The sequence below is a fragment of the Lethenteron reissneri genome, chromosome 51, assembly GCF_015708825.2.
Source record: "Lethenteron reissneri isolate LAM-NWPU_2019-01 chromosome 51, ASM1570882v1, whole genome shotgun sequence".
Classification (NCBI taxonomy): Eukaryota; Metazoa; Chordata; class Hyperoartia; order Petromyzontiformes; family Petromyzontidae; genus Lethenteron; species Lethenteron reissneri.
The window spans coordinates 5,441,890-5,469,598 of record NC_083829.1 but is presented as its reverse complement, the minus strand read 5'-3'; the positions used below and the strand labels follow the sequence as shown (position 1 = coordinate 5,469,598).

General features: G+C 43.9%; 2 protein-coding genes across 2 annotated transcripts in view; one reads left to right on the top strand and one right to left on the bottom strand.

Moving 5' to 3' along the window:
- Positions 1-27,709, bottom strand: part of ATP5F1C (ATP synthase F1 subunit gamma) — a 375,672-nt gene that overhangs the window by 124,020 nt on the left and 223,943 nt on the right. The window lies entirely within an intron of this gene.
- Positions 536-27,042, top strand: LOC133355487 (rho-related GTP-binding protein RhoA-D-like). Its single transcript, XM_061572803.1, has 5 exons — positions 536-613; positions 5,071-5,226; positions 16,898-17,018; positions 17,960-18,090; positions 18,681-27,042. The coding sequence occupies exons 1-5, from the start codon at positions 545-547 to the stop codon at positions 18,852-18,854; spliced, it is 651 nt and encodes a 216-aa protein (XP_061428787.1). The 5' UTR covers positions 536-544; the 3' UTR covers positions 18,855-27,042.

Sequence of the window (27,709 nt, the reverse complement as noted above, 5' to 3'; positions counted from 1 at the left end):
TAAATACGCACTACAATGATTTGAAGCATGTTTTATTTTCAAAATGGAAATATGGTTTTCGGGGGGGGGGGGGGAGCAGAGCTTTGTGACGTCATATTTGAGGGGGGGGGGGTCTGACTTTTTGTGACGCCGTGTGACGAGGTGGGGGGGGGTCAAAAATCGTCCAAAATCGCGTGACGTCATTTATGGACGGCCCCTAAACGCCTGCTGGACATCGGCGAAAAATAACTTTACAATTCACCGTATTCCTCAATACTCTTTGTTTTTTTTCGGTAAAGTCACGTGGGTATAAAATAAAAATCACGACGTTTCGGGCGCAAAACAAGCGTCCATCATCAGGTGGGAAAAGCATGGTCTGCTGCTGAGGCAGACTGTTTAAGAAGAATAAGAAAATGCAATAATTTATTATTTGCACGTTGCGTTCCAAACGCAGCGTGTGGGCCCAGCGCGGTGACGTCACGTCAAGGCCGGGGACTATTTCCTCTCCGCGGACTAACACACGGAGGGAGGGAGGGGGGGGAGGGACTTTGCCTCTCGCGCGGTGATGCGGCCGCGCCGGCAGCTCGCCTCACTCAACTCACTCCGCGCCTTCGGTTCCCGGCACGCGAAAAAGGTTGGTGGTGAAATTCGATTTAAATGTTTTTAAACATTTTTTTTTTTAGTCGTTTAAAAACCTGCCCCGTTTGTAAGCGATGCGTGTTCGAGTATGCGCCCGCCTCGCGTTGTGATTTGTTTTAATAGGCTGCTCAAAAGAACTAAACAAAAACTTTTTTTTTGACAGTGTGTTGAACGCGTTTGTATTTGCTAGAGCGGATGGGCGCCGCGCGGCTTATGCGTGTTACGAAATACAATTGCGTGCGTCACCGCTGCTGTGATGTGGCCGTGGTTATTGAGGAGCGGTGGCGCAGCGGTTAGCGCGCTGGGCCACTCATCCGGACACACAAAGGCCACGAGTTCGATATTCCCACTCGGGGACACGCCGACGCTAGTGGCGATCATCAGAACCGTTCCTCTAGGTTCCACTCGGCCTCAAATTCGTGCTTTGTGCGATGTGAAATCGTCAGCACTGGGGGAGACAAAGGCGGTCGGGCGTGGTGCTGGTCACCCATCCGGCTGTAATAGGTGTTCGCTACCAGCACTTGCCCCAGCAGTCTGGTGAAGGCTATCAGGGGGACCTTTAGTCTTTTACGTGGCTTGTGAACCGCTGAGATAAGTTTATAAAAGTGTGGACGATTTGCCCCTTTTTAAGTTAAACATGCGATGCGTGTGCTGCCGTGAAGGGTCATTGCCCGAAACGTCGCCTTAATACAAGGATGAAAGGGTCAACAATCTCAAGGGGCTGGTCATAAATGACGTCACGCACCTAGGGGAGGGGGGGGGTCAGACATTTGTGACGATGTGTGACGAGGGGGGGGGGGGTGAGAAATGTGACGTCACATCAAAATGTGCAACTTTAAATATATATAGAATTTCGATTTAAAACTTTCGTGACTGCAGGGATTCATCTTCTTGGTTCTTTCGGTAAAGTCACGTAGAAGGGAAGTAATAAAATAATAAAAATAAAACATAATAAAATAATTCTCACGACGTTTCGGCCACAACGCAAGCAGCCGTCCTGAGGACTTTACCGAAAGAACCAAGAAAATATAGAATTGTTATAACACTAATTGTTAGAACAACACTCCTACAACATCAGAGTGCAGCGGCACATTAAATACGCACTACAATGACAATATTTTAAAGCGATTTGAAGCATGTTTTATTTTAAAAATGGAAATATGTTTTTTTTTTGGGGGGGGGGGGGGGACAGAGCTTTGTGACGTCATATTTGAGGAGGGGGGGTCTGACTTTTTGTGACGCCGTGTGACGAGGGGGTGAAGGGGGTCAAAAATCGTCCAAAATCGCGTGACGTCATTTATGGACGTCCCCAAATATTCCAATGTCATTTTACTTCGAATTAGGGACCCCCCCCCCCCCCACCGTGGCAAGTTCACAAGCATATCGAGTGGCGTCTGATGAAACCACGTGTCGAAACCGGCCCAGAGGTTTTGCTTTGTGTGGGCTGATGGATTGTGTTGAGAAATAACTTTGTATATTTTACTGAAATGTATTGCCACTGCTGTTCTCGAAAGCCCCAGTTCTTGACTGTGTTTGGCCTACTCTTCCATGCTGGGCAAGCAATCTAGAACGAGGATATAGACGAAAATATGTTTCATATTCTTAGGTTTTTTCGGTAAAGTCACGTAGGTAAAACATTAAAATTAATAAAAGTAAAATAAAATAAAAATCACGACGTTTCGGAGGCAATACAAGCTTCCATCTTCAGGTGGAACCGTCACAGCCACGACAGCTGTATCAAGTAAATGAGAGATTGCAGGAGCTACCACTTCGTTTATATAATGCTTGGAGAAGTGATTTTTATTTTATTTTACTTTTATTAATTTTAATGTTTTACCTACGTGACTTTACCGAAAAAACCTAAGAATATGAATCCTTGCAGTCACGAAAGCTTCAAATCTAGAAGAAAATGTTTATATTTTTCCCCTTTTAAGAGCAGTGCTCTCAATTAATGTTGGCTTTGCGTCTTCCCCCCTTTAGACTCTCGTCTGAACGAATCTCATCTTTTTGTTATTTGTCGTGACATTTTTGTTTTTTAAATTACAGTGACTTTCTCTCGCTTGGGGATTGTGATTCATAAGAACCTCCGCTTAACACAAAATGCTAGAGGCTGCAACCATTACCTAAGTTAACCAAAAGGTAAACAAAGTACGGTCAGTTCTGCAATCACGCCGCGTGCTTTCACAACGCGAATTGGATATAACGCGATGAATGTGTTAGGGAACACTTTTGTTGTTTATAACGCGGATGATGCGAATAGGACAATGCGACTGAGTGAACGGAGTTAGGAATGAGCGGTTTGTGCGTCTGCCTTTGGGGCCGTCCATAAATGACGTCACGCACCTGGGGGGGGGGTCAGACATTTGTGACGATGTGTGACGTCACATCAAAATGTGCAACTTTAAATAAATATAGACAACACGTTCTACTTAATTAAATAGACTTTTAATAAATTTTTCTCCTACAACATCAGAGTGCAGTGCCACATTAAATACGCACTGCAATGACAATAGTTTAAAGCGATTTGAAGCATGTTTTATATTTTTCTGGGTGGGGGGGCAGAGCTTTGTGACGTCATATTTGAGGGGGGGGGGTCTGACTTTTTGTGACGCCGTGTGACGAAAGGGGGGGGGGGTTAAATATCGTCCAAAATCGCGTGACGTCATTTATGGACGGCCCCTTTGGTGTAGCATCATCACACAAGGCAGTCAGTGGGATGCTGCTGGATTCCTCTCGATGCCACTACCCATGTGCTTCGGGTCTTTGCTCAGCCTGCGTACGCATCTCACGTGTGTGTGTTGTCGCAGACTGTGCGCTCGTTACCCCACTCGTCACAAGTAACCAAACCTGTCTTCTAGTGGTTCGTGTTAAACAAGTTTATTTAACATTTCAGAAATATGGTGGGGGAATTTTTTAATTAAAAAAAGATTGAATCATGAATAGCTGTTAAGCGAGTCACTGGCACACCCCTTAATCGTTTTCTCTCGCCACCCTTATCCACGGCAACGTGTTTCTATTGCTTAGCGACTAACACCGTGGCACACATTTTTCACTCATTTTCATGGTTTCAATTAATGAATTATAAACCTAGAACACAGTAATTAGAAAAAAACGCATTAAGATCAACGATAACAAATGATCATGAAAAATGTCAGTGTTTTTGAGACCTACCTTCCCATTGAATCAATGGTTGTTATCACCCTATTTTTTTATTATTACACGCTTTTATTTAACTCACTTCGTCTGTTGTATCCTCAAAAAAGAAATCTTGTAACTCAATTTTTACACTATATTTCGATTTAAAGCTTTCGTTACTGCAGGGATTCATCTTTTTGGTTCTTTCGGTAAAGTCACGTAGAAGGGAAATAATAAAATAATAAAAATAAAACATTAAATACAATTCTCACGACGTTTCGGCCACAACGCAAGCAGCCGTCCTCAGGTGAAAGACAGCGTCTGAATTCAGACGCTGTCTTTCCGACAGACCTGTTCTTCACTTGAGGACGGCTGCTTGCGTTGTGGCCGGAACGTCGTGAGAATTGTATTTTATTGTTTTATTTTTATTATTTTATTATTTTATTATGTTTTACTTTTATTACTTTATTATTTCCCTTCTACGTGACTTTACCGAAAGAACCAAGAAGACAGTGGACTATGTTGTAAAAAAAGTTGTTGATGCTGCCACATCTCGGTGGGTGCCAATGCTTCCACCGCTTCTGCCAGATTCCTGCAGCTGCTGCACTGTTGGCCCGCGGCGACCTCCCAAGATCTGTCCTGACCTTATCCCCACTACCTGCTCGTGTAGGTCTTCTCTTCCCTTTCGACTCGTGGAGACACTTAATCACGTGGCAGCACATTTAGATTTTTGCCTTTATCGAGGATGGCCTTGGTCAAGTTCAGTGATGTAGCGGTGCTATAAAATCCTTTGCCAATTATGTTGCAGGGAACTTTGAACACAATGTTTTTTTTTTATATCTTGCGAATGAGGTCACAGAGTGTTTTCTTGTTCCTTTGGAACCATACTGCACTCATTCATCAATACATTTCCCACAGTCCAGCATGTTGTACAGATGCAACATCAAACGGTCAACTCGATGCAAACCAACTCGCGTGTGGCGAGCGCATTGACCGCGGGGCTGTTTGTTAATCTACTGAATTTAGTTTGTTGCCCTTAACCCCACACCTCCAATTAGCACGGTTGACTACGTAGGATGCAGAACAAGTTCAACATACGAACATCATCACCTCCATTTGTTGTCCTTCCCCTGAAGCTCCGATTAACACGGTTGCCTACGTGCGGCGCGAAAGAAGTTCAACATACATACGTACAACTAAACTTCGATCCTGGCAGCGTGCCGGGGATGTTGCGGTTGGAGTACACCCTTTTCGTAACTTACAGAACGCAACCACCACCACCCCATCCCACCACCGCCCCCCCACCACCGTTCGTAGATGGCTGCTATCCGCAAGAAGCTGGTGATCGTGGGCGACGGCGCGTGCGGAAAGACGTGTCTGCTCATCGTGTTCAGCAAGGACCAGTTCCCCGAGGTGTATGTGCCCACCGTGTTCGAGAATTACGTGGCCGACATCGAAGTGGACGGCAAGCAGGTGAGGCGCAGTCTCTCTCTGTCCGCCGAGGTTGTCAGCGCTTTCAGAGTTATAAGCTATAAGTAAAATCTATAAACTGTTTTTATTTTGCCAGGTAAGGCCCAATGAGCCGTATAGCTTTGTTTCAGAAGTGACCTGGCCAACACAAATGATAGATCAATAAAGTGGCTTATTGCTTGGAAATTTAGAACGGTACGATAACCTCAGAGCATGTTTATAAATGTGGAGGGGAAAACTGGAGGACCCGGGGGTCAATCCACGCCACCACAGGGAGAGAGAACATGCAAACTCCAAATATACAGGTGTCAGAGAGTCGGGATCGAACCCACGACCCCCCCCACTAGCCACTTTGGCATGCGATCATTTCCAAACCAGGCTCCTGGGTTCTCTCAGCCAGTCGCATGCCAGTTTGTCGGGAAATGTTTTGTTATGCAGGGCGATCCGTTTGTAGATACCCCACTAAAATAACCAGGATGGCATTTACAATTGGGAATAAAAGTTAAATAATCGGGAGGTATTTACAAAACTCTGTTCTGCGTATCAACATACAAGTATAAATTTTAGTCCATGGACCTTTTGGTTTTCCATTAGCCAACATTATTATTACAATTGTTTAGCCAGATTGTCAATACTCTCCTTCAGGAGGGTTCTACTAAGTTTTCACAGTCGGGGGCAACGGTTGCTTGATGCGTTTCCCAATTTAATGTGGCAAATTTTTGACTTACACCAGCACACAATGGCCTACTCTTCTTCGAATGACGTCACGGAATGTTTAACATTGGCGTGTTTATGGGTAACCCACCCGCAGTATTTACCGGCGTGGCCTACCCGGTCCGAGCCGCGATCCTCTGCAATGGGCGGCGAACACGCTTGCCGCTGGGCCATGTGACTTATGGTTGTTAGATTTAAAGCTATTTTATTATCGTGCACTTTGCAGTAGTTGGTGCTCCGTAGCCCTAGTGATTTGCAAGGCAAGGTTTCGTTGGCGTGTAAAGTTAACGTTAACATTCTTAGGTTTTTTCGGTAAAGTCACCATTATATATACGGGGTGGTATTTCTTGTGATCTCTCATTTACTTGATACAGCTGTCGTGGCTGTGATGGTTCCACCTGAAGACGGAAGCTTGTGTTGCTTCTGAAACGTCGTGATTTGTATTTTTATTTTATTTTTTATTTTACTTTTATTAATTTAATTTTTTACCTACGTGACTTTACCGAAAAAAACCTAAGAATATGAATCCTTGCAGTCACGAAAGCTTCAAATCTAGAGTTAACGTTAACGTCATGGATTACGGAGCAGACATTTGCTGCAGCAGATTCGAAGGGATACATCGGACACATTCGTCCTGTTGTACTACAAATGTCTTGGCGTGACCAATATCTCGTGCAATTATAAAATGTAGCTGCTTGAAAAAAGAAATGTTGACAGTTCACCTCTGCAGTGTCTGTTACCCTAATCCCTTAATAATTACAGGGAATTGTCTAATCATTGTGAGCAAGGTGCATATTGTAAGATACTGAGCAGGGTTTAGATGGCTGGATGACTCCATTCGGCAGTAAATTGCCTATTATGCGATTTCACCTTCCAAACCGCAGTGAAGCGCACCACTGAGTGAGCCACTCGTTGCTCGCACTCTGTCGAGCGAGGGAGGATGTGGCAGAGGTTCGCAACCGGGTACCCGATACCCGTACCCTACCCGATACCCGGCCGGGTACGGGTAGCCGTTTGCGACCCTGGTGCGGCCGGGTAGGTACGGGTAGGCTGTGAGTCACTGGTGAGTAACCATTTGTCACTCATTTCGAGTAGGATACGGGTAGGGAACGGCTACCCGTACCCGGCCAGGTACGGATACTCATTTGCGACCCTAGTGCGGCCGGGTACGGGTAAGGCATCAAAACCCGTTTGCGACCTCTGGGATGTGGAGAATCCAAGTCAATCACTGGGAGATGCTCAACTGCTGCGCTGCCGTTTCCTGTCCGTGGTCAAATTGAACAGCAGCTGTCAACCATTATTAAGGCTCTTTGGTTCTTTTGTTTAACCTCAATCATTCAAGCCATGCTGAAGGTATTCAATAAAAATTTAACAAAGCTGCCAACGCACATCGAGTGCAATGTTGTCCCATTGTTTACTGCCAACTGGAAAGGGAGGTTTTTTTGTACACACAACCTTACCAAGTGTAAGAAAAATCAACCTTTTCTTTATTTGAATAGCCTGGGCGGGCATCACTCTCTAATATCACAACATGCAGCACCTCCGATTAGCACGGTTGGCCACGTACGATGCCATAGAAGTTCAACATAAATTTTGATTTAAAGCTTTCGTGACTGTCGGGATTCATATTCTTGGTTCTTTCTTTCTGTGGATTTCACACCTGATGATGATTGCTTGTGTTGCAGTCGAAACGTCGTGAGAATTTGTATTGTTTTATATTAATATTATTTTATTATTTCCCTTCTACGTGACTTTACCGAAAGAACCAAGAATAAGTTCAACATACATGATAATACGGTCATTGTTGTAGAGGTGGGGGCATTAGAATGGTCCCGAATAGCCTTAATAATACTTAATTTGGAGCTTTCGTGACTGCAGAAATTACTCTTTGGTTCTTTCGGTAAAGTCACGTATAAAGAGAAAATAATAAATTAAATACTAGCATACGACGTTTCTATTAGTCGTATGCTAGTATTTAATTTATTATTTTCTCTTTATACGTGACTTTACCGAAAGAACCAAAGAGTAATTTCTGCAGTCACGAAAGCTCCAAATTAAGTATTATTAAGGCTATTCGGGACCATTCTAATGCCCCCACCTCTACAACAATGACCGTATTATCATGTATGTTGAACTTATTCTTGGTTCTTTCGGTAAAGTCACGTAGAAGGGAAATAATAAAATAATATTAATATAAAACAATACAAATTCTCACGACATTTCGACTGCAACACAAGCAATCATCATCAGGTGTGAAATCCACAGAAAGAAAGAACCAAGAATATGAATCCCTGCAGTCACGAAAGCTTTAAATCTAAATTTATGTTGAACTTCTATGGCATCGTACGTGGCCAACCGTGCTAATCGGAGGTGCTGCATGTTGTGATATTAGAGAGTGATACCCGCCCAGGCTATTCAAATAAAGAAAAGGTTGATTTTTCTTACGCTTGGTAAGGTTGTGTGTACAAAAAACCTCCCTTTCCAGTTGGCAGTAAACAATGGGACAACATTGCACTCGATGTGCATTGGCAGCTTTGTTAAATTTTTATTGAATACCTTCAGCATGGCTTGAATGCTTGAGGTTAAACTTAATAAAGCGCAAGTATGCGTTGCAGAATGCAACGTCCTATGGCAGATTTAACAATCTTAAGTCGTTTGATGACAGTGATCCGCCTCTAAAAATGCGGCGTCACGCCTCAACAGACTATGAAATGCACGCGTGCGCACACGCCCAGTTTCCAACAGAAAGGGCATTGATTGCAGAAACGCAGTGCTGATAGTTTGCATGTGCGGGTACCCACGTCAGACGGAAGGCAAAGGTGGGCGTGGATGACGGGCATGGAATTATTTTGGGGCTTCACACAAAATTAAGGGAGCCGCCTGAATGTGACTTCCATCAGGAAAGGACTGGAGTTGAATGTGGCGAGGTCTGCTCCTCCACGAGAGGGCTTCGAGAGAGAGTTAGTGTAGCTTTGCTATTCCATCTGTTGAAAGGAGCGCAGACTACAGTTGTCTTTGAGTTGTGCGCCTTTTGGCGGCATCTGGTCCAACACCATGTGAGACTAGGCTCTAAGAAAAGCTGTCTCGGGTGTGGACCAATCAATTTCAAGGACAGTGCATACATTATCAGAGTTGTGTTTTTTGTTTGCATTCCGACCGCAGGTATTGTGGTCAATGCAAACATGACTCCTTGTAAAAAAAAAGGTGTCAGTTTTGTTGCCAGATAAAAGGGTAAAAACCCAATTATCATATTTTGCTACTGGCAAAGGAGGTTCCAATGGTGGTACAGTGGTTTACTTGACAGTCCACAGTTTGGGTTGCATAGCCACAAGTACACTGCGGCCGACGTCAAGTAAACATCTCATACAGGGCCCTGCCAGTGAACCTCCCGGCTTCAACCTTCCACGCCGCCAATGATCGACCATCAACCGAATCTGGACCGGGCGTAGCCGACGCGGCCACCTGATGCACAAACAGCGCATCAAAGATTTGGCGGCCTTCAAGGACAGCCACGAATCTTAAACCATGGACGGCAACGTAAACACTCCGCCACCGCCGCTGTCTTCACTCGGTTACAGGAGGACTGGGACGAGATCCCCACTCTGATTCTGAGCAGACAATTGAGTGGCTGACAAATTTAAAATTACATCTTTAACCTGCTGCTCTCAATCCATACGATGTTCCATTTGTGGAGATGTGCGCATCGGCCTTTCAATGTTTCGATGCGGTTGATGGTGGCACACAAGCGTCTTCGAGGAGGAGTGTCAGAGACAGGAGGTGTGATGTTTGGGTCATCAATGAGACGTTTATTCTGTGTGTTAACACCAGCATTGAGTACAATGAATAAGCAGTCAGTTGTGGGTCTTGGCTCCATCGCCCTATTATAGTTCACCGAACCAGCTTTGAAGGCATCTCGCTGGCCTGGTCAAGCTATATGTTACGAGCGTGGCATCTTTGTTCCGGTGTTCGTACAGTGTTATGCACATGGCTACCCTGTTTAGCTGTTCATCTGCTCCCAGTGTACAAGGGGAGGCTTTTCAGTTTTGTGGGACAGAATGACCATTGTATAGCAGCGGCAGACACACGCAACATAGACGACCTTTAACCCTTGACACGGTGGCGTAGTCTTCCGCTGCCGTGGGATGTCTCTGACCTAATATACTGGAAAAACAAATCTAATGAATAACACGTTGGCGATAGTCATTGCTGAATCCTACTCATTTCGGCAAATAACACTGCAATGAAGGTGCTACTTTAAAAAAATAAAATTGACAAATTCAATAGACACGTTTCATGAATCATCAGTAGGTGTCTCTAATTTTACCACTTGGTGTAGCGCGTGCCAGGAGGCAGCGGCGGCGCTCTCGAGGTAACGAGGGTTGGTAGACCGCGAACGTTGGGAGATGTCCTCCCCGTGGGTTATCGAGGTGCCGTAACCCCGACTCGCCAGAAGGCAGCACAGAAAAATGTGAACTCCCATCTCTTCCATCTGTATGAGATCGTGTTGCCCCCCCCTCACCCCCCACACTTCTTCTCCAGGTACAATAGACTCTCACTTATCCACACTATCTTCTTGGTTCTTTCGGTAAAGTCACGTAGAAGGGAAGTAATAAAATATTTTATTATTTTATTACTTCCCTTCTACGTGACTTTACCGAAAGAACCAAGAAGATGAATTCCTGCAGTCACGAAAGCTTTAGATCGAAATTTATCCACACTAATGATGGGGAGGATGGCTGCAGATCATTAAATATCGTGGGTAATCCAAAATATAATTTTTTTACGGATCTCTACGTCAAAAACCACTAATATAGGGAAAATTATGTTTAGGTTAAGAAAATGTAGTTTGTTAATGAACAAAAAAAAATTTGTAGGAAATAATGTATTGATCTTGTTTTATTACAAAAGTCCATACAAAAACACACTCGCTTAAATAGGTTTGAAAAATCCTAAAATGGATGCGCGTACTCGGTGTTAACACTGTCCTACTCCCACGCAGAAGACTGTGCCAAGTGGATAGCAAAGCCACGCCCATCAACATCAAACTCCACCCACTGTTGTAAAGATATGCAACAACTGTACTGTAGAGGCGATCTGACGTGGATTTCGGATTAACCGGAGCACATCTTTTTAAATCCTTTATATTAAGTTCGCTTGCTTGCTTGCGCGCTTGCGACCGTGCAAATCTTTCGGTCGTTTTTTAACCCACTTCCCGTGATCCAATCGAGCTGACATTTTGCACACAGACTCGTTGTACGTGACAATTTATTTTCGTGAAAAAAAAATTCCAAAATTTTCCACTTTTTAGAAAAAAAAAATGTCACTAACACAATCGTATATTTTTCCTAAACACAGAAAATTTTTCAAGAAAACAACAAAAATGTATAATATAAACAATCATACAAAAACTGAAAACCTTATAATCCTTATATACGACTTTCCTTATATTTAATTTAAAATACCAATGTGATAAAAATGAAACTCTTACTCAAGAAAAACAGAAATGAATAATAAAATAAAACCGATGCCACGCATATAAAGGATTTATAGTGAAAAACTTTGTTTTTACGGGTAAATTTTTCAGTTTAAGCACATGACTTGTAATAAACATTTTAAAAAATAACAATGTACAACTCTAAATTTTGATTTACAGCTTTCGTGACTGCAGGGATTCAGTATTCTTGGTTCTTTAGGTAAAGTCACGTAGAAGGGAAATAATAAAATAATACAAACCATTATTTATGTATTATTTTATTATTTCCCTTCTACGTGACTTCACCGAAAGAACCAAGAATATAATGTACTGTACAACTCTATTTAAAATGACTAATTTGAGCTTAAGGGAAAATCCACGAGTTATTAATTTGTCTAAATCTCAGGTGCGCGGTTAATCCGCAAATCGAATAAACCGCACGTGGATAATTGTGAGTCGACTGTACTCTGGTTTTCTCCCACATCTGGCTTAGTCAGATATGGGCGCCACGGTGGTGAGATGTTAACTACCTTGCCTGGTTTACAGATTGTGGGTTTGATCCCGACGCTGACGCCTGCATATTTGGAGTTTGCATGTTCTCCTCGTGGTCGCGTGGATTTTTCTCCGAGTCCTCCGGTTTTCCCCTCCACATTTAGAATCAACGTGCGTTTAGAGTATTTGGCTGATATACATTTCCACGCGATAAGCCGCTTCGTTGAGCTATCATTTGTGGCCAGGTAGCTTCTGAAAAAGAGCTACATAGCTCAGTGAGCCCTACCTGGTGAAATAAAAAGTTGTAGTTTAGTCGAATCAAAATGCTCATCCTTCATGAATGAACTACCCAGTCATAGCCTACGCAGATAACGGAACCGGTCTCATCCCTTCACTCGCTTTACATATTGCCTTAATTTTTAAATAAACATTTATCACCCACCTCCGAAATAAAAGCGACGGTGCTGAATGGGCACGGAACGGACACGGAACGGACACGCGCATGCATGAACGCGCCCATTTGACAATTCACCGTTGAATACAGACAAGCATTGAGCCTTTCATATTCCGAGGAACAGAGTGACGGGAGCAAGGAGAATATTTGACAGCGTTTGTCTGGAGCAGTCATTTGCTTTGAGGGCAGGATGCAATTCCCATCTCGTAGGGGAGGGCTTAAGGGGGTGCATGGGCAGGCGGGTGTTGAGTCGGTGCCCCCAGGGGGATGGGGAGTCGAGATCGGGCTGGGTGGAGGGCTGGGTGGAGCTCTGGGTGGAGTTGCCACGACCAACTTTGGATAGACGCGGTCTCTGTGTTTTGGCAGCCGCTCTGAACGGCCACACAAGGGCTCTGCCCCCCCCCCCCCCGCGTCCCCCGCGTTTTAATTCAAAGGCCGTGTTCAGCTCTTGAATGGGTGCTCTTGTGTGGCGCTTACCATGCCTTGGCCCCGCTATTGTTTTGGTGTAGATCATTAGTAGAACTTGTACTCTCGACAATCGAGTGTGCTTTTCTACACATTTTACAGCCATGTGTATTTATGTAATTTTACGGGAGACTTGGTTTTTTTACGCTAAAATGTTCTGAACGATGACATTATTCTTCTTGGTTCTTTCGGTAAAGTCACGTAGAAGGGAAATAATAAAATAATAAGACATTATATTATAAAATAATATGTTTTCTTTTTATTGTTTTATTATTTCCCTTCTACGTGACTTTACCGAAAGAACCAAGAAGATGAATCCCTGCAGTCACGAAAGCTTTAAATCGAAATTTAATGACATTATTATTTGGCGATGCTGCTGCCTGCTGCGTTAACAGCGTTGCACCAGAACAAATAACGAATAAACAACTAACGAATAAAACTCAATGCGTTCTTTCATAACACTGCGGCCTTAAAAAACAAGGCGAAGTTTCGGGCACGTGGCCCTTCACAGGACATACGAGAGGGCCAGCGTTGGTGACAAACGTGTTGAGTTTTTTGTTAACAAAAACAAACGTTGCCTTTTATTCCTGGGGTTAAGCTGCTGCTGTCGACAAATGTTATTGGCGAGCACCTATTACGATCTTCTCGGTTCTTTCGGTAAAGTCACGTAGAAGGGAAGTAATAAAATAATAAAAATAAAACATAATCAAATAATTCTCACGACGTTTCGGCCACAACGCAAGCAGCCGTCTTCAGGTGGAGAACAGGTCTGTCAAGTAGACAGAGTATTATTTTATTGTTTATTTTTATTATTTTATTACTTCCCTTCTACATGACTTTACAGAAAGAACCAAGAAGATGAATCCCTGCAGTCATGAAAGCTTTAAATCGAAAAATTCACCTATTACGAGTCGGATGAAGGAAGTCACCAATGAGGCCAGCTAATGCCTGCTTTTTGTAAAACGGGTAACTTTTCATCGGTGGTCAGCGCCCGAGTTTGAATCCTGGACACACGCTAACGTTTATTGGCGAGTTATATCTGAGCCGGTTGTAGCCCCCACCTCCCTCTTCACCAACCCGCACGCTGGCCAAGTGCGGTGAGATGAGGTCAAACCACCACCACAAACCAACGACACAGTGTGGGGAGGCATTCATCCAGCAGTGAATTAACAAAAGGCTGTGAACTGTTATTATTTTTCGATTTAAAGCTTTCGTGACTGCAGGGATTCATCTCCTTGGTTCTTTTGGTAAAGTCACGTAGAAGGGAAGTAATAAAATAATAAAAATAAAACATAATAAAATTATATATATATATTTTATTATGTTTTATTATTATTTTATTATTTCCCTTCTACGTGACTTTACCGAAAGAACCAAGCAGATGTTATTATTTTGTATTGAGCCCTGAGCGTTTCGACAACGGTAGAACTAACATCATGGCCAGTCCAGTTGCCTCTGCACGTGTTGACACACAGAAGGAAAAGCTATTTTGAACCGAGGGGTTCAATACTGATAATAAGAGCCTAAACGTAATGGACAAAAAGGAAAGTTTGTTAAATGATTTAGCTTAAGGAATCACTGTAAGAGCATTTCAGAATTAGTCATGTGAGATTGTACACCCATACACAGGGTCCGGTTGAACTACGTCAACCCGCTTGGAGCTCTCCGTGCCAAAAGGAAGGGTGTGGTTTTTGCCACGGCCGAATGAATCGTCTAAACACGTGAAATCCGGTGAAGTTCATGTGCAGCCGTAGATCACACACACATGCGCAACAGAGCATAGACAATTTCAGTTTGCAAATAGATGAAGATATATTTTTACCATTTCCACAAATTTTTAGTCGATGAAGTTGACACATTATTGTCTAGGCTTTAACTTTCGTGCTTCATTTGTCACGAACAAGATCCAACAGTCGAGTTCAATAGGGAATTGAAAGCCCATTACTGTTGACGTCACCACAACACCCATCCATTATTTCCTTCCTTCTAGCAGATCCCACAAGGGTTGCAGTCAACACCCAACCTCCAGAGTCCGCTTACGAGTCAAAACACCGTGCTCACCAGATGTTATAGCTTTAGGTTGTTTCAGTTTGAATCCTGCAAATGCAGCTGAGCATCGGCACTTTCCTCCTCACCCGTGGCCTCGGCGAACGGTCCTAGGAGGACTTTTAAACTTCTTTTTTGTCTTCTTGGTTCTTTCGGTAAAGTCACGTAGAAGGGAATTAATAAAATAATGAAAATTTAACATGATAAAATACAATTTTCACGACGTTTCGGCCACAACGCCAGCAGCCGTCCTCAGGTGAAGAACAGGTCTGTCGGAAAGACAGTGTCTGAATGTCTTTCCGACAGACCTGTTCTTCACCTGAGGACGGCTGCTTGCGTTGTGGCCGAAACGTCGTGAGAATTATTTTATTATGTTTTATTTTTATTATTTTATTATTTCCCTTCTACGTGACTTTACCGAAAGAACCAAGAAGATGAATCCCTGCAGTCACGAAAGCTTTAATCGAAATTATTTTTTGTGCTTGGGCATCCAATCCCTGGGGGTTTCCCACATCGTGTTTCGTCAGCTATGTTGTCTGCACAGAATAGAGGTGGGGGGGGGGGGGTACACACGTGTTTTACGAAACTCCCAGACAGGATGAACGACTGCCGTCGACGCCGCCAACAGGGTACAGTGCTTGTTGTGTACTGGACAGGAAACCGGAACGTTTGGCGAAAAATTGGGATGCGTGAAAGCGTACAGTGCACTGGTGGCGCGCGGCGTTGATTTGGCCTCTCTAGTAGTGTCCCCGCCCGTCAGAGGTCGCAAACGGGTTTTGTTTCCTTACCCGTACCCGTACCCGGCCATGCCAGGGTCGCAAATGGGTACCCGTACCCGACCGGGTACGGGTACCCGTTCCCTACCTGTACCCTTCCCGAAATGAGTGACAAACGGTTACTCATCAGTGACTCACGGTCTACCCGTACCCGGCCGCACCAGGGTCGCAAACGGCTACCCGTACCCGTACCCGACCGGGTACGGGTAGCCGGGTATCGGGTAGGGTACGGGTATCGGGTACCCGGTTGCGACCTCTGCCGCCCGTGCCCCCTTTCCCGGGTACCCGGCACCCCGAATCCAGCTTGTGTTGGAATTTTGTTGTGGCTGCTGCTCCTAAAAACAACAAGTTGCCTCCCAGGGTGGCCTGGCAGGCAGATATTTATTTGTTTTATATATTCCGCTTCCCGCTAGACGATGGAATAGGCTCAAACAAATTTGTGATTTCCGGTCAAGTTGACCGTGTCCGTAGTTTCAATGTGGTTCACGCTGCCCTGAAGCCACCAATGATATTGTCACACCACTTAAAAAAATTACAATTGACACCCCATGATCGGACAGCAGGATGACCCCGAGTGGTCAGTGTGTTCGGTTATCGGGTTTGTTTCGCACAACTGCCAGGATTACTAATCTACAACTCGCATCTTAACAATTGCCTGATTACCAATCTAGTACATCATTACAATAACCCCCCCTCCGCCTCAAATCGTTGCATCTGATGAGTTAAATGATGACGTCACCCTGCTGCTGCTCTATTTAAGACCGGGAGCCAGAGCAGAGCCTCACCATTCTGGCGAATTGCCCGATGATGCTGGATGCAATTACCAGCGAAAAGTCGTACTCAAAAATTGTAAATGTTGTGGTTTCACGCTTCAACACACCGGTGGGCTAAAATAGTGAACTATTTGTCTTTTGTCAACGTGACACTTTTTTGCTGATTGGCCGTGTCGGGTGGTGGAGGGTTACGACACATTTATAAATAACGCGATCTAATTTTCCATGTGGAATCTTGCCAAAATACGCTACGCGTTGTGGTGTTGTGAACGCGTGAAGACCCTTGCAACATTCGGAAGAGTGGGCCAGTCGTGTTAGTGCCACGTCAATTCTATTACACGCACGTTGTGAAATGCAGTCGATCATTAAGAAGCGTTTAGAGAAACGATTGGGAATTTTCAGTTGAGCGATTTAGCCATTCAGCCGCTTTTAGAGTTTTTGTAAGAGCAAAGGTGTAGCAACGTCTGGTGTGTGTCCACAGGTGGAGCTGGCGCTATGGGACACGGCCGGGCAGGAGGACTACGACCGCTTGCGGCCCCTCAGCTACCCGGACACCGATGTCATCCTCATGTGCTTCAGCATCGACAGCCCCGACAGCCTTGGTGAGAGGACCTCCGATTAGCACGCTTGGCTACGCCTGGACGCCACCATTCCTAGGCCCAAGGGAAGGCAAGAACAGTGGCTTTAATCCTTTTGACCATACTTCACCACACTAATTCTTGTTGTGAGTTGAAGGCGTGGTGGGGGAGGCAGGCAGGACTCATTTCAGAGACCACCACAGATTCATCTTCCTGGTTCTTTCAGGTCAAGTCACGTAGAAGGGAAATAATAAAATAATAAAAATAAAACATAATAAAATACAATTCTCACGACGTTTTTGGCCACAACGCAAGCAGCCGTCCTCAGGTGAAGAACAGGTCTGTCAGAAAGACAGCGTCTGAATGAACACCACCAAGCTTGCCAGCGTATATTTAAGCTGGGTTAGAGGAGGAAGGGCGCCTTGACAAAGCTTTAAATCGAAATTTACCACCACAGATGTTAGCTGTGTCTGGGAAATCCCACTTAGGGTGTCGGGGTTCAGAGCCACTGCCCCACCGACGACGATGAGGGCCCCGTTTTTAAACAGAGGGTACTCGATAATTGGTTTTTTACCCTTCTATCTGGCAACAAAACTGACACCTTTTTACAAGGAGTCATGTTTGCATAAACCGCAATACCTGTAGTCATAATACAAACAAAAGACAAAAGACAAAACTCTGATAATGTGCACATTATCAGAGTTTTGTCTTTTGTTTGTATTATGACTGCAGGTATTGCGGTCTATGCAAACATGACTCCTTGTAAAAAGGTGTCAGTTTTGTTGCCAGATAGAAGGGTAAAAAACCAATTATCATATTTTTTCTGGCAAATGAGGTTCCCATAGCAGAGGGTTCTCGTTTGTAAAACCGCGTTGGCGCCTTGCAGAGCCTACAAGCGTCCGCCGTAGAAACCTTCCGAGGAAGGAGCTAAGACGTCGTCGCTGTGCCTTTGCCGCGGTGTGCAGAAAACATTCCCGAGAAGTGGACGCCGGAGGTGAAGCACTTCTGCCCCAACGTGCCCATCATCCTGGTCGGCAACAAGAAGGATCTGCGCAACGATGAGAGCACGCGCAGGGAACTGGCCAAGACGAAGCAGGTTTTGGTGACGCACACGCAAAGTCGCAGGACTGTTTCCTTTGATAATTGTTTTTTTACCCTTTTATCTGGCAACAAAACTGACACCTTTTTTTTTTACAAGGAGTCATGTTTGCATAGACCACAATACCTGCAGTCATAATGCAAACAAAAAATATAACTCTGATAATGTATGCACTGTCCTTAAAGTTGATTGGTCCACACCCAAGACATCGTTCAATTGCGTAATGCGCTGATGTACCAGTGTCTCACAAATGCCACACCATCAACTGCGGAAGTAAATTAACGCGATGAATAATTGTTAAAAATGTCTTCGGCAGAAAATTATTTCCCGTGCAATTGAGAGGGGTAGGGTTGCACTCATCTCAGTTCGTGCTAAGCCAGTGCTAAAAATACCACGTGACTAGCAGAGGCAAGTGCGTACCCTCCATAGTCCAAGCGCTGTTGACTTCCCACACAGCGATACGAAATTTAGCAACCTGACTTATGCGATTTATAAACTTGAAATAGCTTTGCGAGCCGTGTGCTCTCTTAACCACTCCAGCATCGTATCGTATAAATCAACACCCGAATCCACACGCCTCCTTGCAGGTGCCCGTGACGACGGAGGAAGGGCGCGACATGGCCAATCGCATCAACGGCTTCGGCTACATGGAGTGCTCCGCCAAGACGAAGGACGGTGTGCGCGAGGTGTTTGAGATGGCCACGCGCGCCGCCCTGCAGGTGCGCAAGCGCAGGAAACGGCAGGCGTGCTCCCTGCTGTAAGGTGGAGAGGGCAGGTCTCTACCCGTGCCCCGCGCCCCCACTTCTACCAAGGTCTACGGCGACCACCACCACATTCTCTTATTATTTTATTTTTTCCATTCTACGTGACTTTACCGAAAGAACCAAGAAGATGAATCCCTGCAGTCACGAAAGCTTTAAATCGAAATTTACACAACCACATTGCCGAAGCCTCATTTGTGCATAAGCTCTGAAGCTGGGCTGCAAAAGTTCACTCTTATTGAAAGTTGTTAAAAGAGTAGCTTTTTTATTTAAAGGATGTGGAAAAAATTGTGGTTTGTTGCTAGATGACGGGACACTCGTTCGCATTCGGTAGTGGAACGATGCGTCACGTCCGCCTAACACTCGGCCAGTATATCTCTCTTCGGCCATCATCTCCTCTTAAAGCGTGGCCTGGGGCAACAGCCCTTCAATAGAACTGCACTCCGGAGCGCCCTGCGCATTGATCGGCATGCACCCCTGATCGCGGAAATCTATTGCACACAACTGGTTGCGTTTGTTTAGAACGCATTTTTTTTTATATACGTGTCGAACCGGATTATTTTTACCTGCGGAAAATTTTGCTGCAAATTTTCAAAGCGCACCATTTTTAAATTGGAAACCAAATATCTCCATTCAAATGAGCTTCGGGCCATTCACATTGAGGTGGCCCCAAAACCCATCGGCCATAAATTCACATTTCGATGCCGGGAAGGGCCAATAACTCCATGGGCTGACCACTGTTGACTTTGCATTAAATAGTACTCATTGGGATATCACCAACAGATAAATGAAGCATGTGAAACTGTTCTTGTGCTTCGAGGATGAATATACGATTCAATGTAGAGTACTGAATATGGCTGCTGTAGCACCAAGGGGGATGATGTTGTACCCAAACACCACTGTAATCCACGTGTTTTACCCAATATAATTCTCATTGAGACCGCACAAATTAACAGCACTTAGATCGTTGGTGTAAACCTGACTCATGCCAAATCCAGTTCCTGCCACTAACCACATGACCGAGAATAGAACCCGAGCCACCGCAGTTGCGACGTAAGATTCTGCAACTGCTTAACCACTGCTCCTTAACTCGGTCATTACCCCGTGCGTAGGTTACGAAGGTAGCACCTGCGGTATCCGCCACAAGAGTCAGCGCGACTTCATTTCCACCCCACTGCACGTTTGTTGCGGCAGGCAGCTTGAGCTCGCCTTTTTGACGTTATTATGAAATATGCTGGGAGCGCGTAATCTCTTTGAATCTGTAACGGCACCGTGCTATCGGCGTCAAATGTCGCGCCAGAAGGGATGGCATCACAGTTGAGTTTCGTTCTTCGTTTTCATGTTTATTTATTTTTTTGCGCGGCGCATTTGTAGAGCTGCCCCGAATAAGCCGTTTGGCAGAGAAACACCGGTGCCTACAACGTATATCGGAGGGTGCTTTAATTGTAAGATGTGTAGATTACGGCTTTAAGTCGATAAGGAAAGAGCTTTTATGAACAGCATTTGCATTGCATGATTACAGTCATCTGGAAGCACGTGTCCACATTGAAGATGTTGTTTTTTTTCTTTACAGTGCGCCAAACATCTCAATACCTTTGCTGTAGGTGGTACCGGTATTTCTTATTTTTATTCGACGCAATCTTAATGGAGGGGGCCGTTTTGAAATGACTCCACACAAAACTGAAAGCCGTTCACTCTTTGGACCGGGCCAGCTTCAATTTACCAAGTCGTTGAGCATTTTAAATTAATGGAAGATGGACATTGTATTTATAAAATATTGAACAGACAGTATAGACTTTCTACACTGTTCTGCAATTGATGGGTTCCCATGAAATACAGGCCTTTCCTATACAGGTTGCGAAAACATCTGAGGTATCTGAAGCTAGATCTGGGAATAGGTTTACGTTCGGGGGAAAACACTTCCCGCCAGCATTTCAATCAATCTGCTTTATCCGCTGCCGTGCATTTCACACTGAAACTGGCAGGAAGCGCTGCAAAGGGGGAAAAACTAAATGCACGTACTAATTAAATATATAAACACAGCTTCAAGTATTTTTGCTAACATAAGTGGTACCAATTTTTGCTGTGGCCCATAGACTACAAGACAAGAGGCATGTGCGTACAGCCTAATGCCTTGCATATATCCATTATATCTGCTGCTTCCTGGGTCAGTCCACACTTGTTACCGGCTTACGTGTGGAGAGGATTACTGCTGCCTGCTCTGTGCATGTTGAACTTCTTTTGCACCCTACGTAGCCAACCGTGCTCATCGGAGGCGCCCTAAAGAAACTGCCGCACATCGTCCTTTCAAATATCACTGGTGTCTCAAACCTAAAACCTGATCCGAATGGTGAGTGCACATTATGTGACCTACGTAAAAGTGCTACTGCATACGAACGCGATTTAGACCCCGTGACGTGCCTGCCTAGGTTTCGCGTCTCTGTCGCGTCTTTGGGGCCCAAGGCTTTACACATCTCTTAGTTATTAACAAGATTGTTTCGTGACTGTAGAAACGAATCGATAGGTTTATTAGCGATTGCATTAAAGTTGGTCCTACACTTCCGTTGTGTAAAGATGCAAAAAAAATCGTCTAACAATGGTCGTTTTCACATCGATTCCCACGTCAAGAGCGGAGTTACGTTTCGGCCCCAAAATCTTCCACTCGTGAACAACTTTTTCTAACTCGAGAAAATAAAGTAAGAAAACATCAAATGTAACTCCGCAGATGAAGAACCACGTTGCGCGTTTGCAGGTGCCTTGTCCTCAGCGTCTGTACTGGACGTCTGTAAATTAAAATTGCTCGCGATAGCGAATTCTCGAAGAAAGAACACTCGTTAAGCGAGACATTTATTGAAATAACCACATTAATAAAAGGCTGCTTATGTGACATTTTCACAAATGTGCAGGGACCCCTCTACTTATGAACATTCGACTTGCGAACTTTGAGAGAAACAAACAAACAATTGAGAGTCGTAACTTCAACCGCCACGCAAAAGATGGTGGTGGCATCTACATCTGCGGAACATGAAGAGCCATTGGCATCTACAGGAGATTATACAACTTTTAAAGCAATTACCCGTGTTTAGTGCACATGCCGTACAACGTGCTTGAAATCGACAGGAGTAAAGTTGGACTTAGGAACAAATCGACTTACGAACAGACCTGAAACCTCACTCGTTCATTAGTAGAGTCTCTGTATTGGAAGACTATCACATACATGGCCTGAGAAGATAACATGCAACGAACAATTGTGTTTTTACTTGTGGAGATGAATTATTTGATCTCAACATCTACACTAACAATAGAACAAGGTGCTCTTTGGCGATAACTATTTGAGATGGAGGAAACAACGTTACGTGTATCACTATTTAATTATCCCGACATTTATTGATATGCAAGAAATAGAACACATTTATGCATCGAATAGCATTGTGGGGATTGTGGTCCGATTTTCGATAGTTAGCGATGCATTCTTCGGCCGACGACGATTTTTCTAAGGCAACGGATTTAATTCGAGGCACGTTCAAAAAGTCACAGGCACAACGGGAGGGCGAAACAAGCATTTGGTGGATGCATAAATAAAACAACAAAAAACTCAACACGTTCATCAATAACACCGCAGCCTTGAAAGGAAAAAAATATTTACTTGCTGACATTTCAGACAGTGCAATTTCTTCATCGTAAAAAAATATTTCCACGACTTGTAAGTTAATAATTGAGAGTAACGTGCGTGTATTCCTTCGGTGCCTTAGTCCATCATTGACTACATTTCTGTAATTATTATTACATCAAGAAAACATTTAAAATACATCGCGGTCAGTTTTACATGCACGATAGGCTTTGCTAATGCATTAATGGGTCATGAGAGAGCTTTTCTCAATTTAGTTTTGTGCTGGGGAGGGCAGGGGGAGGAGGCTGTTTTAATGAGGAACATTTTACAATGACCTCCACGAATGCACAGCAATCGAATCCCATCAAAGTTCCGTTGTAGTGCAAACGTAATATTACAGGAATAAAGGGCATTGCTGAACAATTTTATTTATGCATGTCGTACGTGTCAGCCACTTATCAGTCTTCATTTGAAGGTTTCGTGACTGCAGGAATCCATACTCTCTGTTTCTTTCGGTAAAGTCACGTAGGTAGAAATAAAATAAAATCAATCACGACGTTTCGAACGCAACACAAGCGCCCGTCTACATGTGAGAATCGCGACATCTGCGATGTCTGCTGCGAACAGCACGATGTCTGCTCACTTATCAGAGCCCTACCTTATTACAGACCAATTAAGACCTTATTGGTCACCCCGTACCCCTTTATACATCTCAACGTTCATCCTACAAAGTCCCTTCATCACAAGGGAGAAACGCAGACAATTAAAACAAAATTTTGCCCGTATTGAAACGGCTGTATGCCGTATGGACTTGAAAACTCAATTTCCCTGCACAAGCATACGGGGTGAACCGTCTGGGTTGACAGCTGTGGCATGTTGAGGTATGGACCAGGAGGGTGTCGGCAACTCGGGACACCATGCGGCTCTTTAAAGGACCGCTTCATGAAGTTGGTCACGATGCATTAACGGCTCTTAAAATTTGAGGGATTATTTTTTTACTCAATTCTTGGCTATTTTCGCTACCGACCCCTGGTTGGTAGTGAAAATAATCGGGATCAATTTTTGTCTTTGTGTTGTTGATAGCGAGCGGCTATGAACAATTTGCTTTTAAGAGTTGTGGCATTTACACAAAGCATTGTGTAAGCTACTGCATAGTATTAATAATGAATGAGATATTTGAGTCATGGTGACATTTAAATGTAGATTTTTTTTTTACATTCGGTTGCTTGGCATTTGACACGATCTCCATTTTATTTGACCCCAAAAAAAACGTTTTTACTTTGGACACCTGATGGCATTTGTTATTGATGAACGAGTTACCCTCCACTTTCCGCTGTTGGCTTGCTGCGGAAAAACAAGGGTGAACCGGACATTATATTTAAACTCCCGTTTTGTACTATAATAAAAGTGCAAAACATTCGTTTTAGTGCACACGGGCTTGTGACTTTTTGAACGTGTCCACATTAACCCAAATGTAAATAGACATTGTAGCAACAAAAGTATATATTTTGATGCGCGTGTAGAAATAGGCAAACTGTGGCTTTGTCAGGCCTATTAATATTTTCACTTTCATAGATGCCTTGCAGTTGTAACATACGGAAACTGTTCTGGTTAACCAACATCCATGACCAAACCTCCAGCAATATAATACAATTGTACAAATAATTTGACGACGATGATGCTGCTGCTGCTGCGTTGGCAGTAGTGCGCAAATAACAATACGCTCAAACGCAATTTGTTGGCAGCACTGTGGCCTTAAAAAGATTAAGTGTTTATATACACAACGTTTCAGGCAATGGCCCTTCTTTGTAGAATGTGGTCAGAGGCAGACAGAGGGCCAGAAAGGTGAGTGAAACATGTATCGTGCATGAGGTTAAAGGGGCATTTCTTTTTACTCATTTAAAGTATAGTGAAATATTCCTAAATAAAAAAAATACACTTGTTGATAGTTAAGTCTATAAGCTTGCTTGTGCGTGCGTTAAGTCTATTTGACAAATAAGATTATCGAAAAAAAAATTGGGTTAGATCGCGTAAATATAAATGCGTCCTTAAACCTGCCACCACCCAACACAGCAAATTACTAAGATTTATCACGAAGCGAAACATGCCAATTCGCTACTAGTTCAGCACACCGGTGTGTTGGAGAGTGGTGGTAGCGTCACATTCACCGTTGATACAATTCTTAGCGGTCTTACATTCCATAATGTAAAATATATATTTTGCATGTGCTATGAAGAAGAGCCATTGCTCAAAGCATCACCTATTATAGACATTTCCCGTCCAGGTCACAGTGTTTTTGACGAATGTGTTTTTAGCAGTGGCGGCTCCTGCAAAATCTCTCAGGGGGGGCAAATGTCTGGATGATTGATAAGGATAAGGTCCACCCATGCAATGAATAAATTAACAGCTTAAGCATGTAAAGGCAACTTCACTTCTTTAATATTAATGAAAAATAAAGTGACTCTTACAATACATCTTGTTTGTTTATATACTCACTATTAAAACACTCAAGTTTATTTTATTAAAGATTCCACTAGGTAGCGATAAATTATATTGTTGGATGAAACGTGCTTACTTATGATGACGTAAGCACGTATGATGACGTAAGCACGTTAGGGCGAGCCCTCCCGGAAGCCATAGAGAATGCATGGGAGCGCCCCCGTTCGAAAAAAAACATCTTTGAATGTAAGTCTATGGGACCACTCGGGGCGATTCTCAGCTGGAGGGAAATCGCCCCAAAAGAGGCGGTACTCCACAGAACGTAGCATGACGCTGATTGGACTATATCCAGAGGCTGACAGTGACGGCTAGCGTGACTGTGGTTGAATGACATTGGTGGTGCGTCGCCCAATCGCCCTAACGAAGAAACCGCCCCTGGTTTTTAGTTTCTTCCCCATAGCGTCGTGTAGATACGTGCCAACAGCAGCGGCAAAGTAACGCACTGCAAGAAACGCCAAACACACGTGGGGAACGTTTGCGATTCAGATCGCAAATCTGCGCGAATCACATTGGAGCATACCGTCAACATGAAATTAAAAATATATTTGATTGATGTCTACACACTTTTTCTTTGGCGAATGAACATATGTCCTGCTAAGTGGAATTCATCACAAAGTGACCATCACCACTGCATTGTCTGGCGCTCCCAAAGGGGATTGTAGTGTTCTGGTTGTAATTAAGCAAGTACACACACCCGTTGACATGTTCCTAAAAACGATTTTACTTCATTATTGATGGGAGAGTGACAAAGGTGGATTTGGTTTCCCGTGTGGAAAGTGGACGACAGCTGATAAGGTGATTGGTAAGATGTTTTATTTTTGTTACACCCACAGGATGCTTCTACCTTACAAAACACGCCGCATTCTGCCAAATTCTTAGGCCCGGACGCCTGTTACGCATCACGCGAGCTGCAGAGTGGGGATAAAGACACAACCGGCCTGATCATTCCCAGATCGTACACCGGCGGGTTGGGGCATGTGGTTTGCATTGTGGTGCATGTACAGCTCTCTCGTCATCTCAATCCACTGCTGGATGATGGCCTTCCCACGCAGTGCCGGTTATTTTATTATCGTTCGCCGCTGGCTTTGGTCAAAGGGTGAAGGGTATCACGTGGTACGGCACCTCTGCCAACAACTTAACCCCGCAGTAGCCTCAAGCACGGTGGCGGTCTCCCATCCCAAGCGCTCTGCAGGCTCAGAATCCTTTAGGATTTCACATATTGCAACTATCTTGAGGTTTTGGGCAAGCCAACAGGAGCAAGTGTCCCCATTGCAAAGCGGAATTCCGCGGAAGTTCTCAAGTGTTTGCACACGTGACACTCTTTACAGGTGCACGCATATAAGAACATGTGGCAAAGTAATTTAGGGCATTCATACTTAGTTTTTTCGGTAAAGTCACGTAGGTAAAAAATGAAATTAAAATTAATAAAAGTAATAATAGAAATAAAATAATACAAAATAAAAAATCACGACGTTTCGGAGGCAACACAAGTCTCCGTCATCAGGTGGGACCGTCACAGCCAGATTTGCTGTATCAAGTGAGGCAGGGATTCCAATGTGCAAGTTCTTAAATACAAGTTAAGGGGGAGGAGGGGGGGGGAGCTTATCAGAATGTGGTAGCCAATGAATGGAACGTATTATTTCTATTATTTTACTAATTTCAAATTCATTTTTTACCTACGTGACTTTACCGAAACAACTAAGAGTACAAGTTAGGGCAGTCCACTTTTTTGAGGAGGGGTGCTTTCCATGCCGAGTAGTTGGCCAAGCTCCCAATGGAATCAATCTTAATTTTGGAGCTTTCGTGACTGCAGGAATTATTCTTTGGTTCTTTCGGTAAAGTCACGTATAAAGATAAAATAATAAATTAAATAAAAGCATACTACGACGTTTCGATTGCAACACAAGCAATCATCAGGTATAAAAGAAATAGCAACAAAAATCTAACCAGAAAACTATAGACAGACATATAAGCAGACAGACATCATAAAGATACACTCTCTGTGTATCAGGTATAAAAGAAATAGCAACAAAAATCTAACCAAAAAACTATAGACAGACATATAAGCAGACAGACATCATAAAGATACACTCTCTGTGTATCTTTATGATGTCTGTCTGCTTATATGTCTGTCTATAGTTTTCTGGTTAGATTTTTGTTGCTATTTCTTTTATACCTGATCCCAATGGAATCGTCCAGTGTTTGTGGCAAGCTCGGACAGAGCCAACGTGGTTTGCAGAAATTGGAAACGAGAGGATTGTTCAGCTCGGTAAATAAACTGAACACACGGAGAGAATGTTTTCTTGAGTTAGGGCCAGCGTGCAAGCTGAACGTGCGTCAGAGGCAAACACGCAAGTACAAGGACATTCTGTGCATTGTTTTAACCAGCGTGCATGTTTACAAAGTTCATTTGCCTATCGCGGTTTTGAAGTTCTGATTCAACAAGAGAATGGGCATTATCGCCAGCTAGTTTATAGAGGTGGCGGACCGTCTGCAAGCGAGCAATTATTTTTTCCCCACTTCCCATATTTATCTCGGGAACACCGCGATGTTGGCAACAGAGTTTGTTTGCGTTTGGAACAAACAATTGAAGCAGCCACCTGTATTTTTTAGTTGGTTTATGGGAGTACACATTATGTCAGAGGTTCGCTCAATCCTTTGCTAACCTGTTTACAACTTTTTGACTTAGGCTCTCACTCTATATGAAGCTGGTAATAATGCTGTAGAAGTATATGAATACATCTTT

What these genes read in the sequence shown, in the direction of transcription:
- LOC133355487 (XM_061572803.1), top strand. Translation starts at nt 545, where the DNA reads ATGCGGCCGCGCCGGCAGCTCGCCTCACTCAACTCACTCCGCGCCTTC. An exon ending in TCGAAGTGGACGGCAAGCAG is followed by an intron (nt 5,227 to 16,897) that starts GTGAGGCGCAGT and finishes GTGTGTCCACAG; the next exon opens with GTGGAGCTGGCGCTATGGGA. An exon ending in CGACAGCCCCGACAGCCTTG is followed by an intron (nt 17,019 to 17,959) that starts GTGAGAGGACCT and finishes CGCGGTGTGCAG; the next exon opens with AAAACATTCCCGAGAAGTGG.